Source organism: Acanthopagrus latus, chromosome 6 (assembly GCF_904848185.1).
Source record: "Acanthopagrus latus isolate v.2019 chromosome 6, fAcaLat1.1, whole genome shotgun sequence".
Taxonomy (NCBI): domain Eukaryota; kingdom Metazoa; phylum Chordata; class Actinopteri; order Spariformes; family Sparidae; genus Acanthopagrus; species Acanthopagrus latus.
In genome coordinates, this window is record NC_051044.1 from 18,468,793 (window position 1) to 18,488,754 (window position 19,962).

General features: G+C 42.1%; 2 protein-coding genes across 4 annotated transcripts in view; both read right to left on the bottom strand.

Moving 5' to 3' along the window:
* The window catches only part of LOC119020456 (zinc finger protein 385A-like), a 30,221-nt gene extending 24,561 nt beyond the window's left edge, over window positions 1-5,660 (bottom strand). The window contains exons 1-2 of one of the 3 annotated variants that reach the window (XM_037099756.1): window positions 5,158-5,660; window positions 243-502 (exon numbers count right to left, since the gene is read on the bottom strand). In XM_037099756.1, coding sequence (XP_036955651.1) covers window positions 243-252 — 10 coding nt within the window. In that variant the 5' untranslated portion in view covers window positions 253-502; window positions 5,158-5,660. Of the gene's footprint in view, window positions 1-242; window positions 585-5,157 lie in introns of those variants that run through there. The other 2 variants (XM_037099755.1, XM_037099759.1) reach the window with 2 other exon arrangements.
* Window positions 5,661-14,649: 8,989 nt separating this feature from the next.
* On the bottom strand, window positions 14,650-18,317 carry LOC119021276 (neurogenic differentiation factor 4-like). The gene is made up of 2 exons (XM_037101466.1): window positions 18,141-18,317; window positions 14,650-16,450 (listed from the first exon to the last, which is right to left on the bottom strand). The coding sequence occupies exon 2, from the start codon at window positions 16,442-16,444 to the stop codon at window positions 15,446-15,448; it is 999 nt and encodes a 332-aa protein (XP_036957361.1). The 5' UTR covers window positions 16,445-16,450; window positions 18,141-18,317; the 3' UTR covers window positions 14,650-15,445.
* Window positions 18,318-19,962: the final 1,645 nt, after the last annotated feature.

Consider the following 19,962-nt stretch of genomic DNA (forward strand, 5'->3'; position numbering starts at 1 on the left):
TACAGATGAATGAGAATGAAGTTATAATAGGAACGTCATGTGAATAGGAGCGTACCATTCTACTAATCGTCATGACTAAATGTCATCAGATCATCTAAGATGCATCAGAGTTTGAGACAGTAGCACATGTAGCCAAAACTTTGTGACAAAGATGAATGATCGCAGGAAAATTATGACCGTAAAAGACAAATCAGTCGGATCAATAGGAGCAAAGAGTGAAAAGCTTTCTGACACCATCTTACCCAAGATCATCCTGGATCCTTCCACTGTCAACTTCTCTGTCCACGTTATCTTCTCGCTCGACTCTTCTTGCTCTCTCGATCTTCTACTGACGTGACTCACGACTCAACATGGAAAAGACATCCAGCATCACAGCCTTGGCTGTGCATCCCTGTGATGAGTCTCTCCTGCTCGCCTCGTCCACATGAGATGCTGCCCCCTCAGATCTCGACACACGTCTCGTTCAGCCAGCTGTTGCCGGAGGAGGAGCACAGCAGCAGCCCTGACCGCAACACAACATGCACTCAGTCTACTGCAAAGGAAGCCTGTAATTTATTCACTATTATATATTCTCTCCAGCAGGAGGGACACCAGAGAATACAGCTGAGATGGAACCCTGCCTCACTGGAGGAACCTCTGCACCACCGCGTGCCTCCCCCTCTCTCTCTCTCTCTCTCTCTCTCTCTCTCTCTCTCTCTCTGTCTTTCTCTCTCTCTCCCTCCCTCTCTCTCTCTCTCATATTTTGGGGTTGGGTATAACCTAAAGGCACCTTGCATTCCCGAGCTGTGATTGGCTGGAGGCTCTGCCAATGAGAGCAGCCGCTGCTGAGCGTTTTCTTGGGGTGTTTGAATCAGGAGGCAGAGTGATAATGCTGCTGTCAATTCTGCTCTCCCGTTCTCTCCGTCACCCTTTTCCTGCTGTTTACTATTGACAATTTATTTTTTCTCGCCCCTTGTCTCACTCCAAACTCTGCCTCATGCTTCACACCGACACCATCAGAAACATGTCTTCAGCACATCTGCTCTCACAACATCATGGGCTACATATCTGCTCCGGTCTGCCTTTCTACCTGAATGTTTTTGTAAATGCTGGCCGAGTTCACGCTGTGGTTTCCCTTCCAGACAAACTGTGTGAGCAGAACAAAGAGGCAAAAAGACAGAGACTGACAGCTCAAGAGCCTCGGTGAAGCATCAGAGGGAGGGGAGGAGAGATTGAGGTTAACACAAACTGACTGGGGATGAAAGGGTGAGGTGAGGAAATGTGGAAGACGTGTTGGAACAGCAGGATGCAGGAGGACGCTGACAGCTGTCTGACAGGCACGGAGTGCTGAATGAGCTCAAAAACTGAGCTTACTGCGTGCACATCTCCACCGACATTTGACAGAATAATGTATTAAAAGAGGAACGCTGTGCTAATGTGTATTCAAGATGTCATCAAACTCCCACAAGATGAGGCAGCACTGTCACCGCATGACCTCCAGCTTTGTGCAAAATGAAGCGATCCATTTTTATGTAATGTAACAGTCATCACAACAAAACATACAGTAAATCTGCCTGTGTGTGTTCAAGCATGTGAGAACCAAGGATGAGGTGTGTGTGTGTGTGTGTGTGTGTGTGTGTGTGTGTGTGTGTGTGTGTGTGTGTGTGTGTGTGTGTGTGTGTGTGTGTGAAAGATAAGGTTTCCTCATTAGTTGAGTCGGGCTGAATAATGCAGGCAGGTGTATTGTGATGGCCAATTGGCCAGGTGCTAATGTGGCTGTCTGAGGGTGAAGGGGCAGACGCAACATGACTTTAATGGATGTCACCATGGGAAACTGTAACTGGACCACTGGACTCGGGTAACACACCATCCTGCATGTGTGTGTGAATGTGTGTGTCTCTTGGGGCATGTATAGTAAAACTTTAAATTGCTCATTTGTTAAAACACTTCGCTAGTTCTCAGAGAAAGAACTGTCTGTTCGGGTTGAAAGAAGTGATTGCCTGGTTAAAAATAAAATACAGTACATGTAATTATGGCCTTGAAAGAATGAGCTGCACAAACCTCATGCAGGAGTCTGCAACTACGTCTGTTAGTCTGTTATTGTCCGTCAAAATATCTGACAATGAGGAGGTCTAAGTCTAACAGTCCCTATAACACTGGCTTAAAAAGTAGAAATGAAAACAGAATTGCGCAGAGATAATCTGTTTTTGAAATATGGACTTGTTTTGTCTTAGTAGAACTTTTCTGTGAAATGATTTAACAAGCAGTATGCTAATTCTGTGCAATAGTCTGCAGTGGTCAGTATAACCATGTTCTGCTGGAGCAAAACACAGTAAATACACAGCATATACAGTGGATGTGGAATTGATAGAGATACATCCCTCTTGTCACAATATTTGATCTTTGCATTAAATTTGCGATTTTTTTCTCAACCGCTTAGTTGTTTAATCTATAAAATGTCCGAAAATAGTCAAAAAAAAAAAAATTCTTGAATGCCATGTTTTTCCAACAACCCAAAGATATTTAGTTTACTGTCATAAAGGAGTAAAGAAACTATAAAATGTTTAGACTTAGAGGATGCATGCACACAAAACTGAAACCTTTCACCTTCTGCAGTTGGAAGTCAGGTGAAGTTTTATAGTCCACAAGCCGTTTCTGAAGCTTCACAGCAAAACAGTGCTGCAGCATTCTCCTGAAGAATTGAAGTAGATGTGGACTTGTTTTAAAATGTAAAACACAACTGGAAAAAAAAGCAGAAAATGGCTCCATACAGCCTGAACTGTAAATGAATTTTAAAAGACAGTATTTACACACTTTTAAAGGCTGAAATCTTCGTAGCAGCTGCTAAAGTAAAAACACTCCGTCTGACGTGGGTGCACAAGCTCCACCACAACTGGAAGGTGTAAATTACGTCTTTTCAAAAACATTTGATTACAGTGGCGTAGATATTTTTTTCCCCCATCTCCATTTACTTCAGTTGTTTAGGAGAAACGGTGCAACACTCTTTTGCTGTGAAGCCCCAGAAATGTTTTGTGGACTACTAAACTTCGCTCAACTTTCATTCGGCATGTGGGATGAGTAGATAATGACAGCATTTTTATTTTGAGGTCAATATATCAAGATGTAATGTTTACGGTTTTCATTAAAGTCTTAAGTGTGTGTGCATTTAAGTGCGTGTGTGTGTGTGTGTGTGGGTGGTTGTGTGTGTGTGTGTGTGTGTGTGTGTGGGGGTGGGTGTGACCTCCACCTTCCTATCATTCTCTCATGCCGCTCCAGGAGGCCATAACTGTGTGACAGGCTTGTTGAGCTCTAATTTTAGCCGCGATCGTTAGTGAGCGAGTCCTGAGGAGTCTTGCCAACGTTTAATGAGGTCTTCATTTGATGCGTAACACTGATCAGACGGTCCTACGTGTGTTAAATCGGCCACTTACGGGTTAATGATGAAGATGAAAGAGGCGAAGAGGTGAAAGAAACATACAAAACATTACTAATTGCCATTTCTGTGCCGCATCGGCATACAATCACACAATCAGTTCATGTGAAATACTTATTGAGGAAACTTTAACAGTATTGTAATGCAGTTCTGTGTTTTAAAAAAAAAAAAAAAAAAAAAAGTTTAGCTGGTTCTGCCTTTGCTGCTTTGTTTTCAGAGAGTCCCGCTGCGGACTGTCGCTGGATCCAAACCAAACACACTAACTAAAAAGCAGTCAGCTGTGTTTGGCTGTAAATCTATTTGGTGTAACATGACAGGGTGTGTTTCTGAGCGAGGTCAGTGCAGGGCGGCTGTTCACTGCACCTCAGTGGTTAAAATAGGTGTTGCTAGAATGGACACTGGGAACGGACTATACATAAATACACACACACAAATACACACGCTGGACTAAACACATGTCAGCGTGCAGCGAAGGGGTAACTAGTTCACCGGCACATGTGCTGTACATAACAATGTGATTTGTTTGGGACTGGTCAGTGTCTAGTGTGCAGCTAAAACAGTTTTTTTTTTTTACAACATATTTTTTGAATGTGAATATTTCCAAGTAGCTATTGTCTAACAACACACGTTTCTTAATGGTAATCGTCTCTTTGTGACACATGTATACAAATGTGAGTACGTTGTATTTATTTATACACAAAGCAGAAGCTGAAGTTGTAGAACAATTAAAAGTCATTCAAAACGGCAGACGCAGGCAATATGGAAATTGACTGTGAAACGTTGTACTTGACTTAGGAGCCAGCCGTTAACTCAAGGTCCACTTACTATGTTTTTCCAGAGCTGTCAACCACATCTGAGACAGGGTTTATAATCACCTCCAGATTCAACCACTTCTTATCATGTGACTGCAGCTCCATACTTGGATCACATGACAACAACTCGGGTAGCTCTGTCTACTGAAGAAGACCACTGGAGCAGTTTAAAGCTCCAGGAAAAAACTAGGAAGTAGATCTTGAATTACATTTTTTTTTCTTTCATGTTTAGAGGAAGACATTTATTAATGTTTCAATAGAGTCACTGATGACTTGATCCTGATGTCTGAGGAATTCCTTAACAAATGTACTTAATTTGCTTGATTCTTTTTTTTAAATGTCAAGATATGCAAATTGTGCCCCATTTCTGTTATGAAAGTTTAAGTGGACACAAGAGGTACCAGCACACTGGAACTGAAGATCTCCTCAGACCGAATTTGTATTGATTTTTTTTATGTTTCCCACTGTTTCCCATCTTACAAAACAGAGAACTCGTAATTTGCTCATTATTTCTCCAGCGTCTGCCAAACTCTTCTCTCCTGCTGTGATTGCTGATGAAGGAATAATGTGGTCAGGAACGTCCTGAAGCATCCTGTTGGTGCCCTCTTTATTCAAACCAAAGCTTGCTGTCTTTCTCTCTTCCCCCTGCCTTCGTCCTTCATTCCTGTCCGTCATCGTACCCATGATGTATGTGAAAGGTTGGTGGTCGGACCAGGTCTGAGTGCAAAGTCTTTTCTGACGCTGAGTCCTGAATTCTCATCAAAGAGAGAAACTATCAAAGCCTCATGTAAGACTGTCACTTCTGCCCTGAATATCGTAATAATGAGGAGATCCTGGCTTATCCGCCCCTCGGTTCATTTTAAGATGATCAAAGGAGGAATGCTCAGAGTTGTGGGTGGTTTGACATTGTTCAGTGGACGGCGATGATCTTACCTGAGCCCCACATTGGTCACCTCTGTTCGTCACGAGGAAATGAATCCAGATTCTTTGTCCAGTAGAGAGTCCAAAGGTCAGTGTGTCAGCCAGCGTAAAGTAATTACAGACGTCCTCTTTGGGTGGGAAGAGATAAAGGTATGCTCACGTTACTGTGAAGAGACAAATAAAGTAGCACGGAGCACCGAACCAAGCACCAGTCAGCCGGAGAGTGGAGGGGGAAATGCTCGACGCAGGCAGCCACATACCCTCACTGTAGCTGCATCAAACAGCAGGCGGCTTGATGTTCAACGTCTTCATCTTCCTCACAGTATCTTCCCCTCTCTCTCTTTATCCGGCTCTTTTCCGATTCCTTCAGATCCCCTCTCTGTGTTTTTTTGTATTTTCTCTCTGTTTTGCCTTCATGCCGCCGCCTCTGTTTCTCTGGAAGCGAAGAAAACAAGTGCACAAGATTCCAGAGGCTAATTCTGCTTCTTAGGACCGGGGAACCTAATATGTGAGGACAACTGTGGAAGGAGGGAGATACAGGCAGAGAGAGCATGTGTGAGGAAAAGGAGGGGGAGGGAGGGCAGAGAGGAGGGGACCCAGCGACGGATGGCAGATCAGAGGAAACAGGGATTGGAGTGTGTGTGCTGTTGAGGAAGAGGAGGACGATGGCAACTCAGTGAAACTTGAGAGACAAGAGGGAAAGGAAAAAAAATGTTGACATGGGGAAGCAAAGGGAAATATGATTGGCGGATGAAACAGATGGCTGACAGAAAGATATGTTGAGTCATTTTTTTTTTCTTGTTGATTTCTTTGATTTGGAGATGGGTTCCCACACAAATTACTCTGGCCAACAGGTTTCTGTCTCAGTCTGTGGCTCTAAAAATAAAAGACAAAATGTGCATCACACAGCTACAGCTGCTAAAATGCATGTTTGTGCTTTCAGATGAAAGACATAGTCCTAAAACTTGGACTTCAGTGAATCTGAATTACATGTAAATCTTTCTGCAGTGGCATGTGTGCTGTTTGTTTTTTCTTTTGGTTGATTTTTTTGTTGATTCTCTAAATGTTTCAGAGAGTCAAAATGTGAAGTTGATAACAAGTGGTTCTTTTAAACAAAGTTTTGAGGGAAAAACTTGTTTTGCATTGCGTAAAGTGGATTCATGTCACAAATAACATGAGCTTTTAAGGTGCTCTAAAAATGTAACACATAAAAGATATCAAGATATGATGATGTTTAGGTATATACCTTGAAGCAGTTGCCAACTATACTATGTTGTGGTAGCTAACCATTCAGTTTCTCTGTTTAAGGCAATATAGACTGAATCACTTTGACATCACTGACTTCTGCGACGTCATGCTTACAACAACTTCCGGGTAGATGACTGGTAGTTGATTTGCATTGCAAAGATATGCGTAAATGGCAGTCTTGTTCATTTGTGTCGTCATTTTCAGCTGTAACTGTATCTTTTAAAAATATATAGTAAAACCCGATGCTCCAACCAATCTGATTTTTATGATGTGCTTATTTGATGCACTGTGTTGCTTTGCCAGCGTTTATTAACTTCAAAATAACATTATGAAAAACAAAGGAAGTTTGATTTTTGCAAAAGGTGATTAATACTTTGGTTTGTGAAATGATTCACTTGCTTAATCCTCCAGCACACACACATTTCTATCCAGTTATGTATCTCTTTTAGCTCTGTGTTTGGTCTCCACCATCTTTTGCGGGAAGTATCTGACTCTTTAGCTGCTCATTGCTCCACTTAGTTCGCCAGCCATTTGCAAACTTTATCTGTTGGTTCCTTGGCAGTGAGTGCACAGTTGGTTTATTATAGCTATTTTCACTAAAAATAGCTGCCTGAAGCTGGAAACTATGCTGATGAAAGCAGTGAGCGTCAATCAAAACCATCAAGTTAGGCTCCAGAACACAGTTATTTAATTAATTGTTAATATAAATCAGTTAGTCAATCTCAAGTGGAGCTCAAGTCAAGGCAAGTTACATGACTGAGGATAGTGTACATAATTCCCACTCTTAATAAACCCCCATGAAGTGATTTCATTTAACATCCCTCTTGACACTAACCAAATGATTAAATAGATTTTCACACTCACATTAATTAAGGAACACATTTAAATCAAGCGCTTAAATCTGGTTATAGTAATTGGAGTAATTTGTGAATAAAGATGTGCTGATTATCTCTGTCATATTGTATATTCCCAACTCTTTTTATCCACCTCAGCAGCTGAGGATGATGGCCTCCTGGTGCAGTTTTCCCACAGTGCAAAGCATCAAACATCAGGAGGCAACCTTCGCAGCAGGTGGCCTTCTTTAAAATGCTGATCCACTGCAAAAGTCCCAAACACCCTCAGCCTCGCAGTCACCCGTTAGATGGGCTCAGTTTGTCATCCGATGAAACACCCCAAGTGAGGTGCTGGAATAGCTGGGATGATTAAATTAAATCTGAATAGCTGTGAGATGAACACGGTTGCACAAAATTAACTAACATGAGCCAGTTGGACTCCTGTGTGCTAGCATGTCGATTCCACACCGCTGCCAGTCAATGTGTAAATTCAGATCGGATGTCATAAATGTGCTTGCAAGCGTCGTTTCAGACAGGGAGGAGAGTATTAGGTAGAGGAGCAGGAGGCGAGGCCTGAGGTGAGACTGACGCATGGCGCAATGTCGCGTAAATGTCAGTCTAATTCTGATATGCTAAAAGGCTGCACTGTGCCTTGTGCATGACAACTCAACTACAGAATATGGTAGATAAATGCAGGGTTAAGTACAGGCTATCATAGCTATATGGACAGTTTAATGACATTCAGAGTGTGAAGTGCACTTGTGTAAATGAGATGAGGCTGTTCAGGAAAAAAAAAACAAGTGTTTAATGTGAGCAGTAAAAGCAGTAATGGCTCCGGCCTGTCAGGCTTGGCAGGATCCTGCTGTGACTTTTGAGGAAGAGATGCCTGTGTAAACTCATATCCGAGTTTAATTTAAGGCAGACACCTTCACTTTTATTTCATTTACATAATATGGAAACGCACACACAACACCTTCTGGCAGCGTGCCGTGTAGGGGGTTAGGTTAAGGGACAGTGGGGAAGGACATCAAACTGGAGCAGTAAGCACATTTCACCAGGGGGATACAGTTACACACACACCGACGCCTCCTCCTCTCCCCCTCAGGGTCGCTGCTCTCTATCGAAACGTTTCTCTCTCTGACTCTCTCAGCATTAGAATTTTTTGCAAGAATGCTCATCATTACACCCAACAGAGTAAGGCAGGACAAGACACTCCTCTCTCTGATCTACATGTGGCTCATCGATCTTTACGTACGTCTTCATTCCCACTGACACGTGGAGCTGTTTGGACCGACGTCCCGACTCATTCAACCAGCAAATTATACTACTGCTGGCCAAAGTAACATGGTTACATTTTTACGACTCTCTGTTCATATACTTTTTTCTTTTTTTTTTTTTTTTTGCAGAGGTTGCCGTTTGTCTCAGACAATTAATAGCTTAGAAGTACTAGGACACTGTATATATTGAAGCAGAGGAATTTCTGTCCTCAGATGGAGGACAAGGCCAGCTGCTTCATAACATCATTAACTGGTTCAATGAGACATTCAAAATTACGGACACCCTTTAAGAATACGGTCGACAAATTGGTGTGTGTAATAATTCAGATACATGAGCTGTGTTTTCAGAGCTGTGTTTTCCTGAATTGTTTATTATAGATATGTATGTATTATTATTGGACACGTTTTGTTTGATTTTTGGCCCTCAGTATACAACATATATATTCAAATCCTTTCCTTGAATATATGCCAATGTTATATCCTCCATTCAAAATCTTACTTAAAGCATTATCAGCAAAACCACTTTTAACCAGCAGAAATACAGATGTTTTATATAAGATATTACTGGAATATTATTGACAATGTGTAAAATGTAAGCACCATTTTAATGTTGCTGATTGAGCTGAGCTGATTTGGCAACTTTATATACTACTAGGCAGGCTAATCTTTAACAATCATTTTGCTCTAGCACACAATCTTTTAACTTGTGTAAAATCTTACTTTACAAAGTGACTATAGATGAATTGTGGGGTAAAAAGTTGAATATTTCTCTCTGAAATGCAGTGATGTAGAAGTAAGCTGCAAAAATTGGAGATACTCAAGTGAAGTCAAGGTATCTAAAATGTATACTTAACTGCAGTACTTGATTAAATGTACTTCAACCACTGTAATTGCCCATCTGTCTTGTTCTGTTTACATTTTCTATTAAATAATGAATACTGAGCGGAACTGTTTGACTCATTATAACATTTTGTAATTATTGAAGAAATTCTGGAGAAAGATAGCTGATTGTTGAGTCGTCAAGTACCCACGCTGAATGGTTCAGGTCCGATGCCAAAGATTCTATTTGGTATTATATTCTGATTGTTATTTGATGATCTGTGCATGAGACTGGCATACCCCACCACTTACCCAATATTAACTTGGATCAACTCCAGCCCCCGCAGTCCTGGATAAGTGATGAGGGATGATTTGATGGATGGAAAGCAGGCCAAAAGTCAACTATCTGTTTTGGAGAAAGTAATGTGTAAAAATTATACACTGTATGTCAAAAAAAGTTTTTTTTTTTTAAAAAGTCATTGAAAAGTGTTTTGTTTAGTTGAAAGGGGCATTTTTTTAAAGGTCCCATATTATGAAAAACACGTTTTCTCTGGTCTCTATATATATAATGTCCTCCCTGAGTCTGCCAACTCCCAGAATGAGGAAAACAAGCGATTCCTGCATGGTCTTTGCAGCCCACCCACTGGTAAAACAACGCTCCTACAGGCTGTTCAGATTCATTTACATAGACAGGCCTCCTCTGTGCGGTGATAGGAGATATCCGAGAGGGGGGCGTCCATCCCTGAGGTGAAGTTCAGTGTGTCCAGCGGTAAGATAGCAGTGTTTTGCAATGTCGTCGCTCAGAGTTAGACACGTAAATTGCTTTGTTGTTGGTTGTATAAATCAACATAAGTGCCTATATTCTGTCCCAGCGACAGAACAACAGAAGAGACAGTGGTTGCCTTTCATTTTTTAACAACAGTGTGCCGGCTGTGGTTCAATGTTGTGTGTGTGTGTGTTTGTGCTAACCACTTCACACTGGACTGCTTCAGAAGGAGGGCCATTACAAAGCTGGCTTTGCCTCGACACTGACCCTCGTAGAAGGATCAGTCCCACCCTTACCGGACCCAGCAACTGCACCCGAGCCACCGGTAAGTGTCATTGCAGTTTGAAAGTATTTACAGTTGCCTACGAGTATGATAGGTAAGTCAGATGGAAAGTAGTTAGCGCCACTTCGGTCTGCTATGAAATGGTGTTCGAAGTGAGTTTAAAGTTAATAATATTACGATGGAGCTTGGTTGCCACAGTAAGAAGTCTGGAAACATGTGCAGACTAGAGACAGAGACGATGCAAACAGTGTCCAAAAGTTTGGAGACTGTTGGAGACAAACACAGCTAACTGTAACAACACATACGAACAAACTAACATTATTCAGACACACTAACCATTCTGAAATGTCCTGCTGCAGCTGCAGAGTCTGTACTTCTTCAGGAGGCTCTCCTTCTGGGTCTCATTCTGGGTCAAACTCGTATGGTTGAACGAAAGCATCTCCGTGAGGGTTACATCCACCATAACAATAGTGCATGTTAATGCTAGCCTAAGAGGTATTCTCTCCCTAAGAGGGACACGTAGCTGGCAAGTAGGCGTTGACAGACGGAGCTCATTAGCATTTAAAGGTGCAGGCACAGAAACAGCCTGCTCTCGGTAGAGCTCACTTGAACGACTTTTATACAGCTGAAATTCAGGACCACGGGTGGGTTTGGGGCAATACATTTTGAATATGGTGTTGTTGGACCTCTGACAGCTGTGTGAAACTGATGAAAAACAGTAAAATACGGGACTGTTAAATGTAACTGAAAAACTGTAACTGTAACTGTAAAAGCATTTTTTTAGAAATAACATTTAATAACATTTTTTGAAAAAAGAACAGATTTTTTTGAAAAAAAAAATCATTGAAAAATCATTTTTTTAATTTAAAAAATTAATTAATAAATTAAAATTGAAACTCCAGCCCCGTGGTCCTTGATAAGTGATGATGGATGATTGGCTGGATTCTTTTTTTCTATTTTTTGGAAAAATTAACTGATATTTTGTAAAACAATAATTCTTTTGAAAAAAATAAAAGTCCAACTTTTTAGTGCAGAAATGTAATAATTTCTATTATTATACAATTAGAAACATTGTGTGGTGATTATAAATTAAATGCCTATCCACATTAAATCATTAAACATCATCAACAGCATCATTTGTCACAGAGAAAATGATCAGACAACTAGATGGTGCCAGTTGTTCTCCTTCAATGGTCTTGGCTCATTTTTACCCCTGTGTGCCAGCAGTCCTGGAGAGCTATGTCTGGTTTTGTTCTTGTTTTTTTTTTTTTTTCTACCTCAAGGATAAAAGCACCGACCACATCCCTCTTCCTTATTAGCCCTTGCTCTTCAGTGCCGCCTTTGAAGATTTAATCAGTCAGATTTCCTTGATTAATCCTTTTTCATGTCCTTTCACGGTAAATAATTACAGAGTTTGATATGTTCGCTGGCTGGATAGAGAGGACAGCATGCAGATTTCTGATAGAGCCGACTCCCCAGGTACCTTCATTAGCCTGATTATTCTGATCCAAACACTCTCCACCAACCAGTTTACATGTAAATAGGTTAATTCTATTCCCGCTTCTCACTCGCTTCTGTCGGCACGCTTGTCTTAGGCAGACGAGATCTCACCAGATCTGTTTTCGGTCTACATATTGTGCTGCACAATTACAATTACAGTACAATACATCATTTGCACACTATAAGGACTGTTTCAGCAGACTGACAGATGACTGGATTTCAATCCGCCATCAACTACAGAGAAGCCAAACAGTGAAGCTCATGTCTCTGTGTTCCCCTCTCAGTATCTCTAGAGGGCCTCAGTCAGACTTCACGGTTACTGCAGGTAATCTAACGGTGACACCTAGTGGCCAAACGCTCATCTCTCAACCAGCAGATGATTTCATTTCAGCAACACACTTTCACCACCTGGTGGCAGTGCAGCGCTACTCTCCACATTTCTGGAGCCAGTACTCACAAATATGTCTCATGACAGCAAAAACACACCTCTAAGTTCAGGATGCTACTTTTTCCTGACCTTTTTTAAAAGTTAAGATTCTTTTATTCATGCCTGAGAGAGCTGTTAGCACCATGAGATGCCTTGTTGTTGAGTGTCCAATAACTGCATGCTGCTGTGCTGTGCAGCAGAGGAGATGAGGAGCTGCTGCCCCGGCTGCCCCTCTCCTCTCAGGATTAGTGAGTTAATGCAACCATTCAGACACTGAGCTCTGATCAGCTGCTTAATACTGTTTTATCCCAAATAACACAACCATGCACTCACTGTGAATGCACTCTCACAGACACATACTGCACATAAATAAATATACATATATATTGTAAATCCAACACATTCACTGTAATACTTGACTTGCAGACAATGTTCTTCTCCGACCAAGTTTAATACAGACAAAAAAAAGGTCATGTTTCATTTTGTAGGCTCATCATTTCCCAATCTGTTAGAAAAGAAAATAGTTTGATAATGATTTAGTATAATAATTTCCTTTAAGTAACTGTTCCTTTTAAACCAAGGTAAGTGGCCACTGTTTTTTTTTTTTAAATTCACAATTTGAAACAAAATCTTCCATTTATGTTGAATTGTTTCTGTGATTATAGACAAATCTCACATTTTACGGTGCTCAGTTTACCTCTGTACTGATTAAGACACTTTGCTACACATGCAATCAGTTATGTGGATTTAAGGCAATTGCAATCTGTCTCCTTTTCCTTTTTTAGTGCCAAATTACATAGTTCCCCCCAATGAAACTTGAGATTTGTAGGAAGCTATTCGAGAAAATTGTAGACCTTTGAAAAAGAAAGACATTATGAGAATAACATTTAAAGGGATCTGCCTTATTAAGATTAAAAATCTTTTTCACAAGAGTCCTGGTTGAAATTGCAGTTGCACGTGAGACCTATTTCACCTCTGTTGCCAATATCGGCTCATCTGGATCACAGTCACAGTCAAGGGGGTCAAGGGGGTGAGGGAGAGTGCAGCCTTTCATTTGTCTTGGGTGCAAAAGTGCCCTTTTCAGATGGAAAATCTTTTGTCCCCCTAAAACATTGGTCTATCAACTGTCTATAATCCATCATGTGGATAAATAAGGAATACCCACATATCCAGTGTCACGTGTCCTGTCTGTGGATAGCCTGTGCCTTCAAAGAGCAGAGAGATGCCTTGTTTTGTTACTCATCCAGCCCCTTTAAAGTTAGTCCCTGGTTTCTCTTAGTCGTGCAGATGCACCACACACATACAGAGAGAGAGAGAGAGAGAGAGAGAGAGAGAGAGAGAGGCTTATGCTAATCCTAGCGAAAACAAAGTGATATATTTCTCCCAGTGCAGGTCAAGCGTGGGATGTTCATCAGCATGTTTATCAGGATTATGAGCATTTCATCCATAATATAACCTCCGACATCATACTTACCAAACACTCGCTGTTCTAAACTGAAAGAGGCAGTGAAAATTATGCAGAAATACACCAGGACATGAGTTGACCAGCAAAAAAACATGGTACAACTGACTCTTTGCGGCCGTTCCCACCAGTGAGCCCTGACCCGGTGTGACCTTGTGACCCCTCTGACTGACCTCTCAGTGGGTGGCCGTCACACTGACCAGCCTGGACTATGAATCAACACAAGTGGCTGCTCTTAGATCAGATCTTTGTTATTTTATGGCATTGTCTTCTCCACTCTGATAGTACATTTGCAGGCTGATGTTTTTCTACTTAGTCACTTGCTCTTTTTATTGTAATTTTGTCTTTGTCACAAACATGTTGGCATTTAATGTTTTCCATATCTTTTTATTTGTCAGAGTCACTCCATCTGAAAAAAGCAGAAAGGAAGGTATCCCCAACCTTATAAATCTTGATTTAGGTATCAGAAATGTGTCTTGAATGTCTGTGTGTGTATATGAAAGGTCAAAGGTTTCACTAACAGACATGTGTCTATTACAGGGTTAAATTTTGATCTGAGCGAATGTCAGGACGAGATTATACTATCCCAGTGTCAGTGAAGAAGAAAGTCTGCGTGGCCGGGTGGCCATGTTAATCATAAATCTTTATCTTACAATCCAGCCTCTCACATCCGCCCCTTTCATTAAGTGACGGCCAGAGGATTAGTGCAGCTAAACCACAGAGAGCTGGGGAGAAAAATGAGAAACAAAGTAGGACGTAAACAGGATGGTGATGCAGAATTGTTGATGTCGTATGAGACAAAAAGATCTATCTATCTATCTATCTATCTATCTATCTATCTATCTATCTATCTATCTATCTATCTATCTGACAAAAAGTAAGCACAACATCCAAGGGTAAATTGAGTTTTTAATATTTTAATAACATCAAAATTTCCAAAAGAGACAAAACAATTCAAAAGAAAAGGGAAATTACAATGCTGACAGTGTTAACCTGAGAATTACATTTTTGCTTCTTCACCATGATCCCCCACTCACATCCCTTCTTATTTTCTTCCTGTTTTCTAAAAATCAAAACATCCTCCTTCTGTAGACAAAAACTTCCAAAGATCAGCTACATCGGCTACTACCCTGTATATCTACCTCAGAATAGGTTTTCGAGTGCAAAAACATGAAATACTGTAATTTGAAAAGTGAACACAAAAGAAATAAAAGAGATAAACTAGGTAGCAAACAACGAGATGCCTTGACCACAAATATATACAGAGGGAAAAACCAGACACACACCAGAACAAAGTTCATATACACTGTATTAAATTAGAGAATAAATAGAAATATTTTAAATTTATGTAGAACATCTGACGTCATCAAAGCTAAATTAGAAGTGCTTGCGTCACAGTAACAGGACATCTGGTCAGCATGGCCAAAGCAACAGTTCCTGTTGCTAAATCATTTGGTAATCCTTTTTATTTTTTTTATTTTTTTTTAAAGAACATGTATTGTTAGTAGTTTCTAATTTTAACAATGTTCTGCAGTGTAAGTCTAAGTGCACCACACGTGTAAACAAACCATGTTTAGTCTACAGTTTCTCTACTAGCAGACAGTCTACTGAGGAAGACTTGTTCATGAAGATGATCAGTCAGGTTGTATCGACGGTTGAAACAGAATCGAGCCTCCTGATTGGTCTCAGTCTCTGTAGACGGAGGCTATCTGTCGGGGGGGCATGTGCGGCGGATGGTAGGAGTCATACGGCCCCTCTAAGTGAACGTCATAGCCGGTCTGAGTCTGATACAGGCCCTGCTCCACGGGGGAGGGGGAGTAGTGGTGTGGGGGTGGGTAGTGGCCTGTAGGCTCCTGTTTGGGCACCAGGTTGCTGCTGATGCTCAGTGGTGGTGTAGGGGGGCCATCGTAGGGAGGCGTCCCCACACCGCCGGCATTGTACTCATTTGGCGAGTGATTCTCGTACACTCCCCCTTTCATCGCCCTCAGGTGAAGCAGGTGAGCGGAGTCAAAAGTGCCATACGGTGGACTCGGCAGGCCCGGAGAGGAGTAGCTCACCATGCCGCCGAGAGGAGTGGGTGCGGCCCGGACTCTGTGTCGGTCCTCGGGCCTCATCCCAGCGCCAGGGGTCGGTCCCAGCTGCAAGCAGCCGGCCACCAGGTTGGAGGTCGGCTGTGAGAGGCCCTTACACAGCGTCTCCATGAACCCCCTGCTCTCCGTGGAAACGCCCCCCTCCAGGGCCTCGGACAGAGCGCAGATGTAGTTGCGGGCCAGCCGTAATGTCTCGATCTTGGACAGTTTCTGTGTCTTGGAGTGACAGGGCATGATGGTGCGCAGGTTCTCCAGCGCGTCGTTCAGACCGTGCATGCGCGAGCGCTCCCTGGCGTTGGCCTTCACGCGCCTGGCACGGAATCGCTCCTGTCGGGCCTTGGTCATCCGCTTTTTCTTGGGCCCCCTTCGTTTGGACTCGTTCTCGTCCTCCTGTCCCTCCTCCTCGTCCTCCTCGTCCTCCTCCACGTCCTCGCTCCCCATTTCCCGGCCCTCTTGGTTCACTCCACCTGCTCTGTAGTGATGCGATGAGACCGACGCAGCTCCATCAGGTGAGCTCACGTCTCCGTCCATCCACTGCAGAGGGCTGGCCACCTCCTCTCCCTCGCCTTGTCTCACATACGGCTTGATCATCATAGTAGTCTGGAAACAAGAGAACATTTTTGTCAAGCCCATGTGCTGCGGGGCAGTCAGGCTTTTTATTACCGTAATTATTACATTATCATACTATGAATCAGGGGCTGCCCAAATGTTTTGCCCTGGAGCACCAAAATTAAAACTCAAACGTGGGCCATGGTCCAAAAGAAGAAAAAAAACTATTGCATATATGGTACTTGGACCAAAAGTTCCCTTAAACTTTTTTTTTTTTCATCCAAAATAAACGCTGGTGTATTGTTATTCAGCAAGTTGAACTACTAACACCAACTCAACCAGATAAAACCAAATAACATCACTGTGCATCAACATATTGCATCCATGTCAAGGCAATATAATAACAGAGCATATTCTGCATAATAGACACGTTTGATGGATTGTTTCCCAAGCTTCTGTACTTCAGTAAAATGATTTGAACGCTTGTGAAGCATTATTCCACGATGGCTTTGTGACTTTTACTGTAATAAAGGATCTGTATTCCTTTTTCACCCGACAGCTTTTGTCTAGACTCAGAAACGTGCAGACCCTAACTCTCGTAGTCTGGTTAATGATAGTGAATTATTACAAGGCAAAGGATCAGGACTTTATCTTCAGCTGTGGGGACACTGAAGTCAAGTCTTGTTTGTATTTCTGTTGGATTTGGGAGTTTATAGCAACCTTCACATTTACTTTTTTCCCCCCTTGATTTGTTTACTTAGACAGCAATTTAGACAGCGATTAAGCCTTCATGTAAGCAATAAAATGTACAGGTAATGCAGTTTATTGGTTAACTTAACAAAACATTGTATGTGTCAGATTGGTCAGAGGAGGTAAAGGGGGATTTAGGGTTTTTGGTTTTTAGATAAAATCTTGTCTGCGGCCCTGTTCATGTTGTAACCTGGAGCCAGTGAGTTTTTATCCATCAATAATAACCAGTAATGATAAAAAGCGTCACTGTCAGCATTCCTCGAACCAATCTGACGGGTTCAGCACCGGACAGCTCCCCCACGTCCTCCTCAGCTACAGGTGTCGCTCATTGAAACAATAACGCGCCGGGATGAGAACACCTGAACCACGACTTGATGATAAGTGACGACTGTTTTGAGTCTTCATATGTGCATTATCTGTTTGTATTCCCCCCCTCCCCCCTCACTCGGAGTAATCCCGGTCAACTCGTGAACTGGTAATGCCCCGGGCCGGCGAGATAAAGTCACCGACAGGACTTCAATCTGGGGCACGGCAGGATTTGCTCCGTGGATGAAGCGACGACCATCGGATTAAAAGAAAGATCGACATCCCGAGATCAGTCTCTGTCGACTCAGAGTGATTCGAAATCAGACATTTACCAACGCAGAAAAAACATTAAAAAAAAATCGTATCTGGCCCCAAAGTGCGGGCTTCAGCAGATATTTGCTATTTGTCGACTGAAGCATAAAAAATAACCCTTTCATTTATGAATTGGAAATAGATACATTCACTGCTTGTTGACTTTTGCTGTTTTAATCGGCACGGTTGTGCCAAAATGTAAGTTTGTCGAAAACTGTAAAATAAATATCAAATAATCTGAACTACAATAAAACATTTTTTAAATAGATAAACTAGAGTTGTTTGCCTGATCAGCTCATACATGCACAAAAACCAGACCGTGTTCCTGCTTCAGGCTCCGTAAATCACTGTACAATCCCTGACAGAGACATACCCGTGCTGATGTGTCCCGGGACCTCCTCAGGAAGTTTGGCAGCAGAAGGTTGTTCTCTTCAGCTCTGGTCTCTCAGTCCACCGTCACACTGTGGTGATGTGCCGTGCCGTGCCGTGCCGTGCCGTCCCACAGAGTCTCAGCGTGGGTCACTCTGCGGGAGCTCTGGGTTTTAACCTCCACGCTAAAGCTCCTCCCCCTCCCGCGCGTGGCCGGCCCGTGGCTGTGTGTGTGTGTGTGTGTGTGTGTGTGTGTGTGTGTGTGTGTGTGTGTGTGTGTGTGTGTGTGTGTAAGCTCAGTGAAACACTCCAGACAAACAGGAGAGGCCCACTGGCCTTTGTTGCTCTGCGAGGGCGGCCGCCAAATCCGCTGCACGTTTGCATTGAGCGGAGGAGCGACGCGCTCAGCCGGCTGAGCCTAACTGTATGTGACAGCTTGAAGTTACTTGTGAGCAGGTGTTTGCTCCATCCCCTCTTCCAGCCATCCATCCCTCCGCAGTGCGGAGGCAGGCTGCTGAACAAGTTCATTTCACCCAAGAGGCAGCTCTGACCAGACGGGATAAGTTTGGTCACATGAGGTGTGCAGCTCCAGGATCAGTAGTCATCTCTGGGACTCGTTAATCTCGCCCCTCTCTCTGCAGTATGTAGGTCCTGGAGTTAACATCCTCAATCAGCTCACCCCCATACTGGATGTCCTGGCAAGACTCCTTCACATCCTCACAGCAGGCTTATGCACTGCTGCACTTTAAAAATGTTTTAATGTTTTTTTTGTATTTGATTCTAAGCATTCTATTTTTTAAAATTATTTTTAGATTTATCTTAACTATTATGAGAAAGTGGGGTTTATTCCATCTCATTTTGCCTAATCTATGGCATGCTATCGCTGTTTCTAATAGATAAAGTACTTGATGCATTTATTTTATAAAAAGCCAAATACAAATAAATCTTATCATTATTATAATGAGTAATATTTTCAACACCACAGTCTTGTTAGGCTCCATTACAAATAGAAGTTCTGCATTAAAGAATTTTCGTGGGGAAAAAGAACTATCAAGTTAAATACACTAAAAGTGTCAAAAGTATTGTAAAGTACTCATTATCCTTATGCACACTTATATTGTTATATTATTACTGATTTTTATTGATTACTGATATCATGGATGCATGAACATCTAAGCTGCATTTAAATGTGCAGTAAAGCTTTTCTGAGACGGATAGCTGAATGTGGTGTCTCATTTCCAGGTTTTCAAATACAAACATGTTTCATTCCCATGCAGATCACTTTGGTTTGGTGTTTAGCCAACCAAAAGTGTCAGCAATTGGCAACCTGCATGGAAATGAGACACTTAGATATTTTTATAGTTTGTATCACGCTGACAAAATCTGTGCACAGACCGGCATGTAAACAAACGGCAAACTACTCGAAACTGCTTCAGTGCTAAAACCACTACAATAGGTGTCTCCAGGACTACATTTTGCCATGATGACACACAGACTCACAAGGTGACAACACAACCAGCCAATGATTTTGTACAGTGTTGTCTTTGTACTGTGACATTGTGCATAAACCACAGTTGATGGTTTTAAAATGTGCAAAGTATTCTCATGTTTTAGAGCTGTTTAATTCAAAGACAACACTTTGACACTAATCTTTGCTCTTGGTGAGATCATCATGTCCATAAAGCACAACCAGTATCTTGTGACAGTGTTGTAGATTTACCTAATAAATAATAAACAACAAACACATAAATTCAAAATGTAAATAAGCATCCTACTAAAGGTCATAATGCGCAACCTCATTGTTTTTTGCAGGCGTCAATCAGATT

Bases quoted from the DNA above. Each gene is read 5' to 3' on its own strand.
- LOC119021276 (XM_037101466.1), bottom strand. From the start codon at position 16,444: ATGATGATCAAGCCGTATGTGAGACAAGGCGAGGGAGAGGAGGTGGCC.